The sequence below is a fragment of the Musa acuminata genome, chromosome BXJ1-4 (genome assembly GCF_036884655.1).
Source record: "Musa acuminata AAA Group cultivar baxijiao chromosome BXJ1-4, Cavendish_Baxijiao_AAA, whole genome shotgun sequence".
In the NCBI taxonomy this organism is placed as follows: Eukaryota; Viridiplantae; Streptophyta; class Magnoliopsida; order Zingiberales; family Musaceae; genus Musa; species Musa acuminata.
In genome coordinates this window covers 7,967,660-7,987,548 of record NC_088330.1, presented here as the reverse complement: position 1 = coordinate 7,987,548, position 19,889 = coordinate 7,967,660, and the positions used below count along the sequence as shown (strand labels likewise).

The following is a 19,889-nucleotide window of genomic DNA, read 5'->3' as shown; positions in this document are numbered from 1 at the left end:
AATGTATGTATTCGGGAATACACTTCTACATTCATGGTCTTAAATGCATTTCTGATGCTTTAGCTCCATTATGGGATTAATCTTTGTAGCTCCCCCCTAATATTGTATCACTAGAAGTCAACATTTAATGCAAAGCTGTTGTTGGGTGCTTTGTTTTTGGTGGATCCGAAACCATTAATTTCCTGATTCACGTTTAATTTGCATATACGAGGCTTAAGATCCGAACCCGGAATGACGGACCTCTACGCAAAAAGAGAGATGTCGGGGACCAACATGCAAAAATCTCCTTAACTGAGCTCGTTGGAATCCTGCCTGGTCTCAGATAGGAAATCCTAGCGCGTGCGTGAATGGGCGAAGGTCCGTACGATCTCGGACGCATGATGCGGTGTGGACGGAGACGAAAAGGTAAATACCGTGCCATCTTCGAACCAGCGACCACAGTCTTGAACCAACTGTACGTCGACACATGGTCGGTGGATGGTCCCACAGACTCTCCTGTTCTCCTCACCGCTAATTAAATTGGCCCCTACAGCTCAAACTTTGACGTGCTCGTTTCGGATACAGCTGCGGACTCTCTCTCTCTCTCTCTCTCTCTCTCTGTCGTTTCTTCTCCCAATTGTTTATCATTATTGGGAAAATAATAGAGGGGGGAAGCGGAGTTGGATTCCAAAGGTATGCAAGTTCGATTTTGTCGGATATTTCTTTTGGAAGAGAAATGATTGTTCTTTCGTATTTCGTTATTCGGTGATAGCTTAGGAAACGGAATGATTCCTCAGGGAATGTTACATTGCACAGATCTGATGTTAGCATAGGCTTTCTCATTGTTCTTTGGGCATTTGGAGTAAATATTTGAATACGGATCCTCTCATTTCTTTTCTTCCTATTTCTGTTTGGAGAGAAGTATTTGTGGCTGTAGCTTGTCACATTCTGTTCCCCTCTTTCCAAGTAAAAGGTTTTCGAGGTGGCAATCCGTCCCTTTGCTTTGGTAATTATCTTTCTGTTGTTCTTGACATCCAATTAGTGTCTTAGTCGAGACTCTGCTTTCCTGCAAGACGCGGCGTTAAACCCCTTCATAACCAATAGCCATGACGTATTTTTTGTTTCTTAAGAAACCTAGCATTAGATCTCTTTATGGATTGGAGCCATCCTATAGTTTTTCTAGCAAGTATTATTCTAGGTTGTAATGACATAATGAACCTGATGCAATTGCTTTGCATATTACTATTCGAAACCTAATTAGAAAGACGAACACCTTCTCAACATCTGATGATTGTATTGGTTTTGAATTTTGATGTCTTTTTCTCTTTAGTGTGTGCATACTCTGTTGTGTTCATGAGAAGCGTGGAGGTTGATGTGGTTATATGCAACATTGTTGGTTTTGAATTCTTACCGAGTTTATAGAACTAGGAAGGAAAAAGAAAAAGATCTTGCATTTTTTAGTTTTGTCATTTATTAGGTAAAAAGATTTTGGCTTCTTTCCCATGTAATTTCAAATTGTAAAATAAGTTTAGCTGAACCATGACTCAGTAAAATGAAGATGATTAGATGAAAAGAAAGATTCGTGTCTTGTGTGTGAAACTGCATACATTAGATTTATCTACTCCGGTAGGGTTATACCCCTGAATGATCTTTTGAAGAAGTGATGTTCCTAAATGTGTGTTTCTGTAGCCATTCTGAGTGCATTCCTTTCACTACTTGATAACTTTTACCATTGGGTTTGCCTTACTACTGCATCTCATCCCCTTTTCATGGTTTTGAGTTTAGTGTCAGATATGACATTTTTTCTTCCTGGCCAACAGAATCTCGAAGGAAATCAAGATTTAACAATTGAGGGTAGCATGCCCTTGTAGCTAAATAAGCAAATATCTCACCAATGCGCTCCAGGAGAACAAGTTGGATATCTGCTTGTTATCATCCATTCTTTGTTGGTGTAGTATGCTTCCTGTTTATAGTGTACAAGCTTTTTCCTTCTCTATTTTCTCTTCTTTTAAATTCTTCCCCTGTCATTGCTTGCACAACTCTCCTTCTTGGAATCTTTCTGAGTTATGGTGAACCGAATGTTCCTGAGAATAAAAAAGATCATATTAATATGACTCAAACGAGTTCATCGCTGAAGATTGAGCCAGTTGCAAATGATCTTGGGTGCAAGAATGAGGAAAACTTCAAAGTGGAGGCTCATCTGGGAGGAAGAAGAGGAAAAGCAACTAAGAGAACGACCATCAAAACAATTGCTTCGGGTGTTAGAAGACTTAGTGCAGCTAGCAGAGCTGTTAAGGAAGATGAGGTCAATCAAATGGATGCGACTTCTGTCGATTCTAATTCTTTTGTTGAGGAAGATCACAGTAAGAATAACTTCATTGAAGAAAAAGGATATCACATAGGAAATCTAGCTGAAGGTTTGCAGAATATGAAAGAACATATTGGTCGTGTAATTGCTTTGAGTTTCACAGTTCTCAGTGCAAAAGCAAATAGAACTAAATTGGACCCTTCTGATCCATGTTTGGATTCACAATGGCGTGACAACCACCAGGATGATTCTTCATATTCTAAATCTAACGGGAAAGAGATGTCTGACTCTCATGCGGCAAATGGTGTCTCTGTTCTTGATGAACTTGATCCGCTTTTAGACTCCGAAACTTCTCAAGCTGACCTGGTTTCCAAGGACAACGCTGATGATGGTTCTGTATCATTCTCACAGAACCATGTATCGGAAGATGGCAGCGGGGAGGAGGAAGCAGAAACTCAGGATGACGATGATGATGAAGAGGCACAGGAGGAGAAAGATGATGGAAATAAAGCTGCTGTAACATGGACTGCAGATGATCAGAGGACTCTCATGGAGCTGGGTAACACTGAACTCGAAAGGAATCTTCGGTTAGAGATTTTAATTGCCAAACGAAAAGCTAGCAAGGCAATGGAAAAAAATCTAATAGACTTGGATGATAATATAGATGAGATATTGCAATCTCACGGTCATCTTCCATCAGTTAATGCACCAAGAAGGAACCCGTTCGATCTCCCTGATGTTTTAGATGAATCTGTTCCAGGTTCAGCTCCTTCTGTTCTCCTACCAAGACGAAATCCATTTGATCTTCCTTACGAGCAGGTGGATGATGAGGAGAATTCGAGCCATAAAGAATTTGTTGCAGTTCCACAACATGATATACCGTTGAGAAGGCATGAAAGCTTCACTGTTGGTGCTTCATTCTTTAGTGACTTCAATCAAGAGAAACATTCTTCAAGGTTTATGCCTTATTTTGGTGCAGAGGAGATGGATTTTGCTGATCCACAGAGAAAATTAAGAGAAATTAGTGATTCAAATGTGAAATCTACTTTAAAATCTGATACAGTTTCTTCGGTTACCGATCAGGAACATCCAAAAGACTTGCATCGATTGACTGGATCTCCCATTACGAATAGTGCAGGATCTGCTGAAAATGACAGTCAAGTAGAGAGTCAGATGAAGATGAATGATGATCATACAAATCATTTGAATCATAGCATAATGATGGAACAAACTCATCAAGCCACTGAAAATATTGGAGCTGTCGAATATAACACCACGGGAGGGTCAGAATCAAGGTCACCCATTTCATATGCTGTGAGGTCTGAAGTGACCAAGGAGGTTTGCGAGTCGAGCTCCACTTCATTGGAAGCAGAAAAGAATACCTCCAGAATAAGCACTCACGAACAAATATCTAACCAGGAACAAATAACTAGTGGTTCCTCAAAGGACTCCATGGTTTCAGCTAAATCAGTTGCTGCAGATTCTGACACCGGGAATATGAAAGCAGATCATGTTCATGATGGTCATGTTGTGGAACCTGTTTATGATTCTAGTCCAACACAAACGGAGAAATCACACTCAAATTCTGCACTTGATGAGGCTCCCTACATTGCAGGTAAACAAGACGCTGACATTTATAAGCCTTTTTGTAGTTCAAAAATCACATTTGCCATTCCCTGCTTGTGCTATGCCTAATCTTATGCAAACAGAAGCTCGACTTAACAGCAAATCTTTGCCAGCAGAAAGAAATGTTCCACCAAGTAGTGATGCACCATCTGCCAATGGATTTATCTGGTTTGCATCTCCGAGTCTAGCATCGGTAGACGAGAATGAAGCAGCATCAAGGGAGATATCAGTAATCAAGGAGCTTGATGTTATCGGAGATGAAGCCAGAGTTCGGAAAGACTCTGGTCGTCCACTTTGGCGTATTTTGCCGTCGCCAGCAGCCAGGAAGAGAACGCTTCACTCAAGCTTGTCTGCCGTGGAGATTCAATCAAATGAAGGTAGTTAAAAACTTGAAACCAACAAGAGAGTATCTGCAAATAAATTCATCTTATTCAACTTCATGTCATGCAAATATAGAAGATTAGAACGACCATATGTGCCATCAAAAAGTCAACTGTCATTTTCTTGTTGATTTCGTTAAATCTCAAGGCAATTGTAAATTTGTATCATTTTTTTTCTTGGTTACTGAATTTGTTAATGAAAATGTCAATAAATTCACTTGCTTAAGTGAACAAAATTTCCAATATTTGATCATCTAAATGTAAAAAAATATCAGATTTCCAACTTTTCAGTATTTTTGTTTCTTTGTTAGTGTTCTTTTGATTCTTCAGATATGGTAGAAAACAGAATCCTTGGAGTAGCAGATGCTCCTTGCTGGTGCCCCGACCCTCCTGCCATGCCGAAGGTGGTGATGGTGGCGGCGGAGGACGACGGCGACGCGGTGGCTGTCAAGTGACTGGTGTGTTATTTAGTTCTCATGCACCAACCCTTTTATATAACATAATTATATAACATAATTAGATAAATAATATGTTATTATTTTATAAAAAAAAAGTTTAATATCAAAATATAAAATTAAATAATAATATTTTTTTTTAAAAAAAATCTTGTTTTAGAATTAACCCTCTTACCTCTGTGTTTTCACGTCCCTTTTTATCTTCAGCTTAGAAGATCTTCGGGCCTTCTAACAAAGATCCATTTCCCATTTAAAAAGATCCGATCTCGATCACTCCACCAACACAAGACTGCTTCCCCTTTTGAATCTGTTTAACCTGCAGTTTTAGCAATTGGTAGCATTTTGTTATCTGAAGCTTTTTGCCACCGGAACAGAGTCTGTGAATCTTTTTCAGCTTATCTGTAATAGGGAACGAGTAGAAGAATATTATTTTTAGAAATCTTAAAATTATTCATTATTTTTATTTTTTTATCCCATATTACTACCTAATTTTTAAGGTCTAAATTTATCTCAGATTATTAGTTAACTAGTTTTCAAGATCTTCTCTATTATAATGAGTTGATTTTTTTCATCCACGCTTATAAGATCAATTTGCTAGAATTATAGTAGTATTTTTTTTAATTTTATTTCACTATCAAAGTTTTATTTTTGATGTTAATATAATAGGTTTATAGTTAAAAAATTAAGAAATATGCTCTACATTCACTATTTATAGTGGATCTTGTGTATCAGAAACTTAATTTGTTAAGTACAATATTATAGCCTATTAAAATGAGGTATAGTGGTAATGATGATAGCAACGACGACTCGTATTAAGTTTAAAGTCAGGTACCATAAGATTTGACCTTGACCCCGGGAAGAACTCACTAACGCGTAATGGTGTAGCTCAACTCAACTTCTAACGCACCCGCACACTCAAGTAAGAAGGCAATGAATGTTTTTACTTGTGCTTCTAGATGTGTCATGCTCTATTGTCCAATAGTCAGGACTTTCTTTACCACTATCTTTGCTTTTGGCAATGACAATGGCAATTTCAGTGATAACGATCTTCATGATAAAGGTAGCAACAACTATAATAATAATAATAATCGAGGAGTGCCAGCCCTATGAGTGACGTTAGAAGCATAAGAAACGAGAATGGCCCGAGAACTCGGAGAGATTTGTAACATGTTCATTTAGGTTTAGGTGCTAATAGGGTTTGTGATAATGGTAGGATTTATCGTGCCAGAGTTGATGCTAATGGCTAACCTAATAATCAACACGAACTTGCAATCTAATATTGTCAATCAGCCTATAAAGATGAGTTAGACAAAGAAAAAGAAATTATGGACTTTCACATAGCCAACCAAAGAAGAGGTGCAGGTGTAATTCAACCTCGACACTTCAATTGATGTGGTACTATTTACCCATAATAACCAACAATATATGATGATGACTCAAAAGATGACAATGAAAGATACGAAAGACATTAACCACCACCCAAACGAAATAGTCTACTTGAGGATTATCGTCTAAAGCAGACCTTCTCAATTTTAATGACCACCTCAGCATTAAAAATTTTCTTGATTGGAGTTATGAAGTAGATGACTTATTCGAGGTGATAGATGTTCTTGATTATAAACAAGTCAAGCTTGTTGCTTACAAGTTGAAAAGATACATAATAGCTTGGTGGGATACATTACAGAATAATAAAAGAAGACAACGAAATACACTAGTATAGATATGACTAAAGATATAATAACTTCTCAAGGAAATACACTAGTATAGACTATGAATAACTATTATTCCAACAATACCATAACTGCACTAAGGCACTCGATTTGTCACTAAGTATACTGGAGAATTCTTACACCTTTCAACTAGATATAATTTATTAGAGTAAGAAGACCAATAGACAACAAGGTACATCAATGGACTGAAATTTATAATTAAAAATAAAATACCTTTAACTTTGATATAGATAATAGATGAAGCTCACAATATGGTATTAATAACTGAAATATTATTGACTTGACCTCTAATTGTTACTCGATGATTCTTTACTCTAACAACACGACCTATTTTTAACAAAGAGAAACAAATTGTGACTGAGTCAATACAACTTACAAATCAAGACATAAATATCAAATGAGCAATAAGGTAAGCTAAGTATATCTCAACAACCACAAAAAAGCCATATGCTTGACCTTTGGTTGAGAAATGTTTCAAATATGGGAAACTTGGTCATCGTTCTAATAAGTGTCGCACTCATAAAACTATCAATCTTGCATATCACAAAGACAACTTTGAAGAAGGAGATGCCAAAGACGATGCGATTGATGATATTAATAATGTTGAAATAGCAAAGGGAGAAGGGGAACACGTTGTATATGTTATAATAAGATTATTACTCACCCCAAGGCAAGAACATCCATCTCTATATAAGAAAATCTTTCATTCTTAAAGTAGTGTTAATAACAAAGTTTGTGCATTGATCATAGACAATGGAAGCTATGATAACATTATATCCAAATCATTGATAATGCACTTCAAATTACAAACGGAAGCTCATCCAATACCATACTAGTTAGAATGGATTAAAGAAGGCTCAACTATCACTATAACTAAGATATGTAAAGTTCCTCTTTTAATTGGGAAAAACTACAAGAAAAAAGTTATATGTTAGGTAGTTGACATAAATGCGTGTTATATTATCTTTAAAAGGCCGAAAAAGTTATATGTCAGATAGTTGATATAGATGCATGTTATATTCTACTTAAAAGGTCATGGTAATATGATGTGAATGTAACTCATCATGAAAGAAAGAATGTCTATGTATTTTAGTGGAATTGAAAGAATATTATCATTCTATCGACTAACAAAAAAAAAAAGAATCCAACACTTCTAGAGTGGAGGAGAAGTATTTCTTATCCATTTCTAACCTTGTGCAGGAATTCACTATCAGTTTTAAAGAAACAAGAGTATGCTATGCTTTTATTATGAAGGGAGAAGAGTTACCTGAAGCAAAGATTCCAAACGAACTAAGATCGATATTGGAAGAATTCAAAATGATCACCCCTAAAAAGTTACCAGATGGACTTTTACCTATGAGAGATATTCAGCACCAGATTAATTTGGCTCCAAGAGCAAGTTTACTAAATTTACCTCGTTACTAGATAAACCCAAAAGAGAATAAGATACCAAGGGAAAAGATAGAAGAGTTGATGTGGAAGGGATATCTTCAAGAAAGTATAAGCCAATGTGTTGTCCCGGCTCCATTTATACCCAACAAAGATGAAAATTAGAGGATGTGCGTAGATAACATAGCCATCAACAAAATCATGATCATGTGTCACTTTCCCATATCTTAACTAGAAGATATGTTAGATTAACTACAAGGCCTCAAGATATTTTTAAAGATTAATCTCCATGATCAATATCATCAAATTCGTATAAAGCCTAAAGACGAATGAAAGACTATATTCAAGATATGAAAAGACTTATATGAATAGTTAGTTATATCATTTAGATTTTTCGATGTACATTTATGAGGCCCATGAATCAGGTACCTAAATCATTCATCATGAAATTTATAGTAGTATACTTTGATGACATTCTAATCTAGAGTTACAATAAAGAAGAACATATGGATCATATTTTATAAGACAAGTTATATGTCAATTCGAAGAAGTGTGACTTCCTAACAAATCAACTAATATTCCAAGGGTTCATTGTGAGTGGGATTTATATAAACGATGAAAAGATTCATGCTATTCGAGAATAACCTATCCTGAAGACTATTATAGAAGTGAGGGTCTTGTTATTTTCTACAGTAGTATTATGGACTGAGGCTATTAAGAAAAGCTTTGTTTAGATAAGTTGACTACTGTACCAACGCTTGCATTACACAACTTTGAAAAGTCTTTTGAATTAGAATGTGATACAAGTGGAATTGGGATTGGAGCAGTGATTTTATAGGAAAAAAAGACCAATTGTTATTTTTTTTTTTGAGTGAGAAGCTGAGTGAAGCATACCAAAAGTGATCCTACTTATGAACAAAAGTTGTATGATATGATACAAAACTTTAGAATGATAGTTGTATTCACACAACAAAGTCCTAAAACATTTCAAAAAACAGAAGCACTTAAACAAGATTACATTTTGTTTATATCAATTGTGGTTGAATCAAGAGTTTTAATAGAGTCTCAAAGGTTGTGCTGAAGGATGCAACCTTCAGTAATGGTGGCTACAAAACTGTCAAAAAAATATATTTTTTTTTCTTCAAAAAAAATTGAGTTTAGAGAACTCTACTAGCAGTGTTGGCCACTAATAGGAGCAAATGATACGTCCGTAAGTTAGCATTAGAGTTTTGTCCTCTCAGTAGTCCCGATATCGATTTAGTTTGAACCTAAATCGAATTTGTTCGAAATCAGAATTGAATTGAATTGAATTGGATCGATGATTCAATGGCTTCAAATCGAGCCATAATTAGAGTGATTCGGTTCAGTTCTGAATCAGTAAAAAAATAGAAATATTAATATTAATACACATTGTAAATGATAAATTTATCCTTCTAACAGTTTAATAAATAATCAATTAGAGGGGTTTTTTTAAATATATATATATATAGGTAATTTTTATTTTAATATATATATATATATATATATATATAATATCAGTGTAGCATATTAGCTTCGCACCTCCATCACTCCACTTCATTCAACAGAACAAATCATGAAACCAAGAAGGATCATCTAATTCTTATCATTCTTAACATCAGCATGACCAAAGATCATTAACCTGTAGAACAAACTAGTAAGCAACTCTCAAGGCATTAATTACAGTATAACAAGAATCACCATTTCTTTGACTGCATCAGCTATTACTGCATTTTACAATGAAACCTTCAATGGTTTATGAAGATTTCAGAAGTGGAGAAAATATGAAATATGGTATTCAGAATCTGAAAGCTTTTCGATATGATCTACTTTTATCGGAACCAGCATATATGACCCCTCCATCATTCAGCATCACCAGTACAGACTTCTGTAAACATAGCTCTGTAGCAAATCCTAAATGCAAGTAAAATGATGTAAGAAAATTTTCAACACAAGTTGGTGAGAGAAGAAATGAATAACAGTATTTTATTCTCGGGAGTATATCATCAACTATTTACCATCCGACACGTCTTTTGTGTGTCGTGAAGAAAAAAACTAAAACTATCTCCTATTAGGCTGTCCATATGGATAAGGATCCAAGACAAACATTTGTAAATTGTCCCACCCTTATCGTCCATGTGGAGAAAAGATCAAGGAGAGATTGTTAGAGGAGACTGAAGATTGTCTCCGCATAGAATATTTTATAAAATATTCTACCCATTTTCCTTTTATGTTTGGAGCGTTTGATTGACTCACATCTGTCATGTTTTCCCCATCTCTTTTATCTTTTGTCTCTCTCCCATAACTCATATTTATCCTAAATTTGCTATCATTGCAAATGCAAAAAAGAACATTTAGATCAACAAATATTATCTAATAGAAGCTACAATTGCCATCTAACCTGAAAATGATGCAACAAAAGTGTAGAAATAGTAAATACCAAGATAACTAAAACTAGATGGCAGAGAAGATATCACTGCCCGAGAACTTCATCATAACTCATCCCAGTGAAATTCTTTTCACTGATCCAGGACTATGCACAGAGGATGTCAAATGGCTTCTCAAGACTATCTCTCAAGATAGCAATCTGCCCCTCCTTGGTAAGAATGTCTTCTTCAAGTTCTTCAATCTTCTTTCTAAGAGAAAGAACTTCATAATTAAGAAGCATGATCTTCTCTTTTGAACTTTTCACTTCTTCCCACATATGGTTTCTCTCCTCAGTTATCTTCAAACATATATTTCGGGCTGCAGTTAGTTCCTTTGTGCACTCCTGATACTCATTCTCAAGCTGCTTAATGCTTTCATCTTTCTGCAGCATCTGTTTACCATTATAAATATTCAAATAAGTCAATAGCCAATCACGAATATGAGAGTATAGCATTGACTTTCATAACCGCAATAAAATTAAGGATCAGGTTACACAAATTCAACATGCTAACACATATAACATCAGAAGCCAATGTTTGCTTGTGCTCAAGTAATTTAACATCAATAATAAAGAAATTTGGCATACAATATGACATGATAAAAGCAAGATTTGGTTGCTATTTGGAAAAAAATATATTTATTTATTTAAACAGGAACTGTCTGCTGACTTGGTACAATTCTGCAGGGCACAAAAACAATAGATGACTTCATATGCTAAGACAATTAATCAGATAGAAAAACTAATCGCAACTGTTTAAAGCAAAAACCTTCATAAGACCAAATAAATAATAAGGTACATGGGAGACAGAACATAAAACAAAAGAGATATGAAAAGGAACAAATAAATTCGGTTTGTGTCTAACCAGAAAAACTCCCATATTACTTACTATTAAGCTTCCAGCTGCTAAATAAATGTTCTCTAATACAGTGCATTCATCCCATCCAGCATCATTAACTGTGGCTTAAATATTTCTAGAGATACAAGTTCATTTTCCTGTCATCCATGGATGATATAATCTCAACCGAGAAATTAATAGGCGATCAATGCCAATGACATGATAAGCATATTTAGAAAAGATCATATATTGGAAGTAGGGGAGCGAGCATAATTCATATCGAGATTGTATATTCAAAGAAAAATGCATAAATTATATTGCTCCTGCAACACATAAGATGGCCAGCATCAGATCTTCTACACTGTTATATACAAGATTTATATTACAAAGAAATACCAACTGGAGGTCTAGCTTGTAGATGGAAGCTAACCTTAAGCTCCATGTCCATTGTCTTGTGGGTAAGACAAGAGACTTCATCTTGCATCCTCTGGATCTCAGTTTGCATGACATCATGAACCCGAACAGAGGAAGCCAAATCTGCCTCTAGTTGCTCGAATTCCAATTCATTTGAACGCAGTTTCTCTCGTAGTAATCTAGTCAAGATAACCTCGGCCTTCAATTTAGCTTCTAATTCATCCTTGATAGCAGAAGAACAGCAAGGAAGCACAATTTGAGGGAGCAGATCAGTAATCATGACAGAACCCATGTTATATACCCAATAAAGTCATGCAAAGAACAAGTAATTATGATAGAGATGTACCAATTAATGTAACATGTGGAACTTACCTCTGACTGCCTTGACATGCCAAATTCTGTTGACAGTGACTGGCGTTCTGTAGCTTGTAAATCTGACTTCTCATCCAAAATTGTTGCTATAGTTTGTAAACTCGTTCTAAAATTTTCATATCGTCTGCTAAAACTCTGGCTTTTGATAATATAATCGATAAATGAATATCCATCAGTGTTATTTTCATCCTCCTGTCCATGTTCATATTGTTTGTGCCTAAGGCATCCTAACAAATTGCTACTGAAGTGACTAATGTCAGTGAGCAAGGACAAGCCCTCAGTCTGCAAGCAATCTAGTCGAGCATGAAGCTCCTCGTCTAGCTTAATCGATGAGAACTGACGGCCATCTCCAGCAGCTCGTAAACGAGTCAATAGGCCAATGTTCTCATGCCTGAGTGTCTCTACTTCATGCTTGAAAGTCTTTAACTCCTTCCTCAGTTTCTGTTCAAGGCCTGTCAACCTTAGCTGCTCCATCTGCAACATCCTTAATTGGTCACTTCCATCTGTAGTTTTATTTTCAGTCTCATCACTAAATCCTTTCCGCAATCCATTAATAGTCTTTTCTTGTTCATTGATTGTTCGCTGTAAACGTACAACTAACTTTTGCAACTCCTTGTTCTCCCTTTCTTTCTCACGTAAGCATCTTCTGATACAATCCCGATCCTTTTCAGTTGCATCGAAGTGCTCCTGCAGCTCTGAGAAGCCTTTCTGAAGATTGTAATTCTCTATTCCTAGTTGCTCCAAAGTAGCTGTTAGATTAGTTAGTTCTATTTCAGAATCCACAACCCTAGTTTGACTATCCCCTTTAATGCCTTTAAGTGAAGAAATTTCTCTCTGAAAAGACATATTTTGCTCTGCCAGTTCCCTTACCCGTTCCCGAAGCCACTGCTCCTCCAACTGAATCTTTTCAAACTTCATGGACCAGCTGCTTGACCTTCTATCTAGTTCTTTCTCTAAAATAAACTGAAGTTCATTCTTCTCCTGTTCCAGCCTTCTAGTTTGAGTCTTGAGATCTATCCTAGCTCGTCTCAAATGCCCTTTTGCAGCATGCCTTTCTGCAAGTCTGCATTTTATTTGTGCTGAGAGCTCTAGCACCAAGAATTTCCTGACTTCTTTAATATTTTCAATTGCTTGAAACAATGAAGGCACGTTCGAATCACCACTCTGAAGTTCCTCAAGATCAAAGTCCTCATCAGGTAGGAGCTCAATCATCCTATCTACCTCTTTCAACTTTTTATGCAACACTTCATCTGTATCTTGTAGCCCAGAACTCATTGCTTTACCATTTCTAGTGCTCGTTGCTCCATTTTCAAGAAAACAATCATACTTCTCAAGCCCCAATAAATCCTGAGCGAAATGACCAGTTAAATTCTTGTAACTTGAATGGTCATCGATTGAAAAATGTTGCACAGTGCCATCTGAATGCAAAGTAGGCTGCATTTCAAATGAATCCATGTAAATATCCTCAAAGGTAGTAGTACTTTCAGAGTCATAATCTCGGGCATTCATTGATAATCTTCCATGAAATGGATGTGATGACTTATTAATACTCTTTTGTATGCATCTTGATGTGGATACTGTCTCAGAATCATCTCTTGCCCAATTTCGTGCAGATGGGTGATGAGACGAATCAATCTCCTCCCTAACTGATAAAGTTTTAGAATTCTCTTTCCTGCACATTGGTGAAGACAGTGCCACAGACCAAAATTGTTGTGGACTTCCCGCACTTGGATGTGCTTGATTCTCTGCCAAGGAACAGTTAATTCCAGATTCAGATAAACATTTTTCGGTATGTGTCTCAGGTTGAACTTCCTGATCCTCTGCATCAATGTACTGGTCAAGAAGTCCATTTCCTTTTGGAAAACATGATAGGTGAACCACATTGCATCTTGAAGGAACTGGAGAACTGTTTGGTGAATTTGATGGAATTTCACATTCTCTTAATGATTTAAGAGAACTATATTTCTGAACAGCATGAAAATGCTGAGATGGAGGCTGTTCACAGCTTCTAGGTCTTGTAGATCTCTCTTGTGTCAGTGGATGGCAGCTAAATTGGAAAGAATAAAAAAAAATTACAAGAGAAAACAAGCATCCATATATGGGAATGCTTTGGCACAGAAATATCCAAGTTTGGCTCAGTACCTATCATCTTCAATAAGAGAAAAATAAAATCTGGAACCTGCCACAAGCAGGGGCAGTTTGTTCATGTACATGATGAATGTTGGAGTACGTGTTGTACAAAAATAAAGAATGCCTCCACATATACATGACACTCTCAGCAGATGTAGAAACATAAATAAAAAGGATATATTGTTTGATAGTAAAAATGAGACCATTATAAAACAAGAACGATTATAATAAAAGAAAGAACCACCTGCTTGACATATAATTTGCACACCCACCTCAACTGGATCTAACAATCATGTATTGTCTACAGAGTTCTATAAATGATAGTACTATAGATGCAAGATGTACTGTCTACAAAGTTCGACAAAATATGTCAAACTTAACTTGTTTGATAACAAATGACTTCTCATTTCTATAAACCAATTACTACATAAGTGCCAAAAATATATTTTAGAAAAACATTCATAGGCCTCATTTTATAAATTTTTGTATTTGAAGTTTTCATCTAGGAGTTGTCATCAACCACAGTTAATCAAGCATAGAAAACGGTATAAAAACCTATAACATCTTAATTCTTTGGCAGAGAATAGTTCATCCTCAGAAAACAAATTTAAAGGTACTGAGCTGCACATTCAGTGAATTACAATTATCACAATATACACCTGAAAAGTGGCATATTATATTCATCAAACCAAAATAATCTTCATTAAAAACATGAAATTTGACAAGCAGAAACTAGGAAGAAACTGCACATGAACAAAATATCAAAGAATCAAATGCAATGAAACTAAGTAGACATAGTTGACTTACTGCATCCGGAAACTAGATGCACGATGTGGTGAATTGCCACTACTAGATGCTGGTCTGCTCAAATCACTCGAAGAAATAAGATTTCCATCTCTGAAGCCACCGCCGTTCATGGCACAGGATGATAGTGAAAAGCTTCTTCTAAGAAGTAAATGAGATGAATCTTCATTTTCTGGATATTGAGGGCTAAGAGTGCTGTCTTTCACTGTCTGGGAATGATCATGGACCTTCTCACGCAGTGAAAAATTTGAATGACTGTCCCCTAATTTCTCACAACAGACCAAGTCATCAGAAAATGAATGACCTGGATGTGGAGAATTGCCATTTGGACTGCTAGATTCCACCGATCTGAATGAAAAGAACTTCCTCATCCGTGAACAATTGTGCGGTTCCACATAATCAAGGCACAAATTCACCTCTATAAGCAAAAATTTTTGGTTAAACACTTGTGTTCTTACAATTCATTTAACTCAAAAGGCTTCAGATGACCGTATAATTCTAATGCAAAAGAAAGAATTTCCGACACACACAAAATAATATAAGGGACACTGGGGATCAAGAATACTGATCTTGAGACAACGGTTTTACCATAGTAATAGTAATTATCCTAGGGGAAAGGAATTGTCTCATACGAGATAAGGAAAACCTTGTAAATCCTGAAAAGAAAAACATGAGCAAATTCACAAGATAATGTCAATACAGTGTAAACTCAAATACATAAAAAGAAGATATGCATCAACTAGAAAGATGATAAGATAGATGTCTAATGACACCAAAAACTAATCTGTGCAGCAGAAACTCTTTAATAGTTGAAATAAAGAGAATTCGTGAGAAAGCTAACAGGCACTGCACGTTTAATGGTTATAGAGCAAAGAAGAAGGGAGAATTTTATGACGTCGCCTGTTCTTCTTCATCACGCAAGCATAAATAGTTGACCAAGAAAACGACGGAGAAAACCTGAATATGATGAGGAAAGAACCTGGCCAGACTAGTCCCCCCAACAATTCAATCAATACAATCTTTAAAAAGATTCAAAGATCAACTTAATTCTCGATCAATATAAGTCGAGAATTCACACGAATTCAATTAAACAGAGGCCATAAAACCAAAACTCGGTCTCCACAAGAAACCTCCAACCACAAACTCGAATCAAGACCCAACTTTTCGAGAAACAAAGGGTGAATATTTGGAGAACTAGCATTTTTCACTGAAAAAACTCGACGACAAACGAAAAACAAGCAGTTTTTTTTCATAGCAGTACCCAGCGGTTGTAATCATCATATGCTCACTTTCTGCCGACAGTCAAAAAACAAAGCAAAAGGAAGTGAAGAGTCGAACTATTTCAAATAAAAAAGCGAACTGTTTGGGCGCTCGGCGGAGTTGAAAAGGGAACAGCGAATTCTTCGATCATTAATTGATCGAACCATATCGATTTTCATAGAGCAGAGCAGGCAAATTACCGTTGCGGAGGGTCTCCGATTCCTCCGGCGGTATCTTGAATCCGCAGAAAGAAACCAAATTGCACGAAAGGAGAATTCAATTAAGGAACTTCTTCTCCGCTTTTTAAGGCAGATAAGTACCGAGAGAGGGAAGACTGCTTCGAAGGGCAGGAAAAAGACGAAGACGACGACGAATATACCGTAGAGCGACGAGTTAACGGCGGCGGAGACTCGTAACGGAGCGTGTGTGAGCAGCCGCCAAAAAGTGATCGCACTCAGCTCTTCATATTTACGAAAATGCCCATCCTTGCTTTTATTATTTATTTATTTATTTATTATTATTATGACTCTTCATATTTACGAAAATGCCTATCCTTATTATTATTATTATTATTATTATTATTATTATTATTATTATTATTATTATTATTATTATTATTATTATTATTATTATTATTATTATTATTCCTACGTGATCAATTGATGTGATAATATGTAAATGTTCATAGTGGTTCTTCGTATCGAAGATAATTAAAATTTGGATGTAATAATAACATGATAAAATGTAAATAAATAACATTGTTAAATTGGATTGAGTGATCAAATTGGCCGTGATTGAAGGCTACATGAGTTGAGTACTAGTGGTGGACTTATATTTTTGTGTTCTGTTTGTAGGGTTACTATGTGTACTTGGTCACTATTTCTAGGCTTATTGCAAATCAACATCTAACGAGGTATACATGTGTTCTCCATCGATGAACAATGGGATTAGATAATTTTAGTACCATCGAGTTAGCTAGTATTAATTAAATTTTATGTTATACTAGGTGAATTTAATGGATGTATATTAAGATCATATAGTTTATATAACTATAATACAAATTCTAGTATTGAATTTGTATAATAACCTTCGTCCCATGATTGGACCCACCTCTATCTCCACATCATCGCATCCATCATCACTTCCATGTGAAAAGAATTTAGGGTTGTTTTGTGTGCTTTCGCTCCGTCTATTAGTTTAATCGTGTTCAGTCGTAATACTCGTGCGAGGAAAAAGATGACGTGAGAGTTATTATTATCTTCACATATTCTATATGAACTTATCTTTATGAGGCTGTTATTGGCGAGAATGGCATCGCAAGAGAAAGAGTGGTTGAGAAGGCTTGGGGCGATATGGCAAAGGAGGATGACATTGTCATGGGCTAGGACACATTCAAGAGTCTCGATGGCGACGAGGTGAAGAGTCTTTCTAGGGGGAATAAAAAAAGACAATGATCTCATGGTGTGCATTAGTGATGAAGCGATGAAGACAATGGGAGGAGATGGCAAAGAGGACGAAGGCAACGATAACGATAATGTCTAAGTCGGAACAGACATCAAAATAAATGATGTCCCATTTATCACGATGAGACGGATAGAGCGAATGAGATCAAAGGTGTGGTCTATAGAAATTTACGAGGATGTTGTTAGAGAAATTTTTAAAAGTTTAAAATTATTTCTAAAAAAAAATATTTTATTTTAAAGATTATAAAAATATTTATATGTAAAATAAATCACATTCAAAGTGGGAAAGATATAAATTGGGACCAATTGCCGGTAGTTGTTGCAAGTGCAGTTTGGCTGTCAATCATGCATGGACCAGTATTTTAGGTCAAGTGTTAGGAAGCCTACTTGCCACCTTAGTGTTATGTCTCATTCATGATGATTGAACTTATGTGATGTCAACCATATGACAGGATGTTGATTTCAAACGCTTTTCCATTTTTATTATGTTATAATCAAAAAAAGAAAACATGGATTCCAATTACAAATTGATTAAATTATTCATAAAATGTTTACTAACCCCATATCAATTTAATAGCAAAACAAATTGATTAGACATTTTATGCCTCTCCTTGAATAATTATTACCTTACATTATCTAATGTATCTGATTTGATTAGGCATGCACAATCAATTTGATTCGATGTAAAATCATTACTAAAGTCATAAGCTAATGTGATGATAAGACTCACTATATGTTCATCATCTAAACATTTAATAATATATGAGAGGAGGTTAAAAGACATCTCTCTTGGAAAATTCTAAACATACTTCAAACCACATCAAAAGAATTAATAATAAGATGATGCCATTTGTTTGGTGAGTACATATTTTTCGCATGTCCCATCACTTGTACTAATCCCAGCCTTTGTTGGTTTCTTTCCCATCTCTATTTAATGTAACAAGCTGATTTGACCTTCTATCTTCCCTCTTTTAGGACCACCATTTACTTGTTTTTATTCGACACTCATCTATCATTTATATTCTATTCACAAAAGAATCACAACATATAGGATATCCACAAATTTTATGACACCCAAATTATTCTGGCCTATGTTATAATGCAACAATGGATGGTAATAGATGGAAACAACAAGTAGGCCACTATAAATTTTACCTCATGAATTCAAATATATTTGGAACCAATTTGGGTATTTTATTTTTCTATGAGAATCCATTTCAAACATAATTAAAGTGAATCTCATTTTATTTTAGAATACATAAGAGGTTTTTTAGTGAATGCCAAGCACTAAATAGTAAACTAAGTCACAACTACTATTATGATAATTCTTCATCTAATTTGCTGATTGGACCTGAACCTAACATGAAATTGATGGATTTGGGTTGCGGAGTCAATTAATGATTAAGTTTATCAAAACTTTAAATAATAATAAAAAATGTGTTGGATATCAAAGCAAGAAGAAGATCAAAATTTGTAGGACTCCTTGGAATGTATAAATTTCATTAATGGAACATATATATTGTTTCATGTGATTATATGATCCGATCTCCCCTCCATTTGGCAAAATTACGAGTAGAAATTGAGGTGAGACGATGATGCGCACGTGCCATTGAAGGCACACGTGAGTTTGGTTGGACCCATGTGCTTAAATTCTGGCACACGTGCCCCTCTAACATCGTGCAACTCCGCAGGACGTACGACCTCAAGTCGTACGAACGTCGGAGTCGGCCATGACGGTGGGACCCAACGGGTCAATGTTAGTGTTGTGGGTAGTTGACACGACCTTGTTTCGTGTTGAGATCAAATAATAATTGTTCATACACGAAGCAGAAAAGTGGATGCCAAACAGGAAGCGGATTAGGTTGACTATGATTGGGGTGAAGGGAGGAGGAAGGAAATGGATTCCAACGCATCGAAAGTCGAGTCGTCCACGATGGAGGCTCCACCCACCTTGATTGACGCATGCATGGTTTTTAGCCTAAACTTGCTTTGTTGTATAATGGAATTAGACAGATTATAATAATGACTGTAATTTATCTATAACAAACACGTTAACAGGCTTCAGTTTACATGATATATGGAGTTTGGGGCAATAACATACAGCAACTCCCACACTCGGTCAGGTCACACTTAACATGGAAGACAGTGGAGAGATGTCAGCAGAGAGGTGACACACAGCTAGCCTTAAGTTGTACACAGCATTCAGACACAGAAGACGCACACACAGCGCAATACACGAGATAGATTACTAGTGTTCCGTTGTACTAAAAAAATATTCATTAAGCTTTTGATTGACTG

At 35.9% G+C, this 19,889-nt stretch overlaps 2 protein-coding genes across 8 annotated transcripts; one reads left to right on the top strand and one right to left on the bottom strand.

The window, feature by feature from the left end:
• The first annotated feature begins 204 nt into the window (after window positions 1–204).
• LOC135645221 (uncharacterized) lies at window positions 205–4,522 on the top strand. 4 transcript variants are annotated; one of them, XM_065163398.1, is made up of 3 exons: window positions 205–672; window positions 1,800–3,902; window positions 4,027–4,522. In XM_065163398.1, the coding sequence occupies exons 2-3, from the start codon at window positions 1,874–1,876 to the stop codon at window positions 4,296–4,298; spliced, it is 2,301 nt and encodes a 766-aa protein (XP_065019470.1). In that variant the 5' UTR covers window positions 205–672; window positions 1,800–1,873; the 3' UTR covers window positions 4,299–4,522. The 4 variants fall into 4 exon arrangements, with proteins under 4 accessions (XP_065019470.1, XP_065019484.1, XP_065019476.1 ...); XM_065163412.1 differs by having other exon boundaries at window positions 205–985; XM_065163419.1 differs by having other exon boundaries at window positions 208–672; window positions 4,030–4,519.
• A 4,940-nt stretch (window positions 4,523–9,462) lies between these two features.
• LOC103981067 (uncharacterized) lies at window positions 9,463–16,514 on the bottom strand. 4 transcript variants are annotated; one of them, XR_010498694.1, is made up of 7 exons: window positions 16,329–16,514; window positions 15,457–15,524; window positions 14,872–15,286; window positions 11,935–13,981; window positions 11,579–11,785; window positions 10,287–10,703; window positions 9,463–9,799 (listed from the first exon to the last, which is right to left on the bottom strand). XR_010498694.1 is itself a non-coding variant. In XM_009397657.3 (6 exons), the coding sequence occupies exons 3-6, from the start codon at window positions 15,237–15,239 to the stop codon at window positions 10,419–10,421; spliced, it is 2,907 nt and encodes a 968-aa protein (XP_009395932.2). In that variant the 5' UTR covers window positions 15,240–15,286; window positions 15,457–15,524; window positions 16,329–16,514; the 3' UTR covers window positions 9,463–10,418. The 4 variants fall into 4 exon arrangements, 2 of the variants coding, with proteins under 2 accessions (XP_009395932.2, XP_009395933.2); XR_001977826.2 differs by having other exon boundaries at window positions 10,326–10,703; XM_009397657.3 differs by having other exon boundaries at window positions 9,463–10,703.
• Window positions 16,515–19,889: the final 3,375 nt, after the last annotated feature.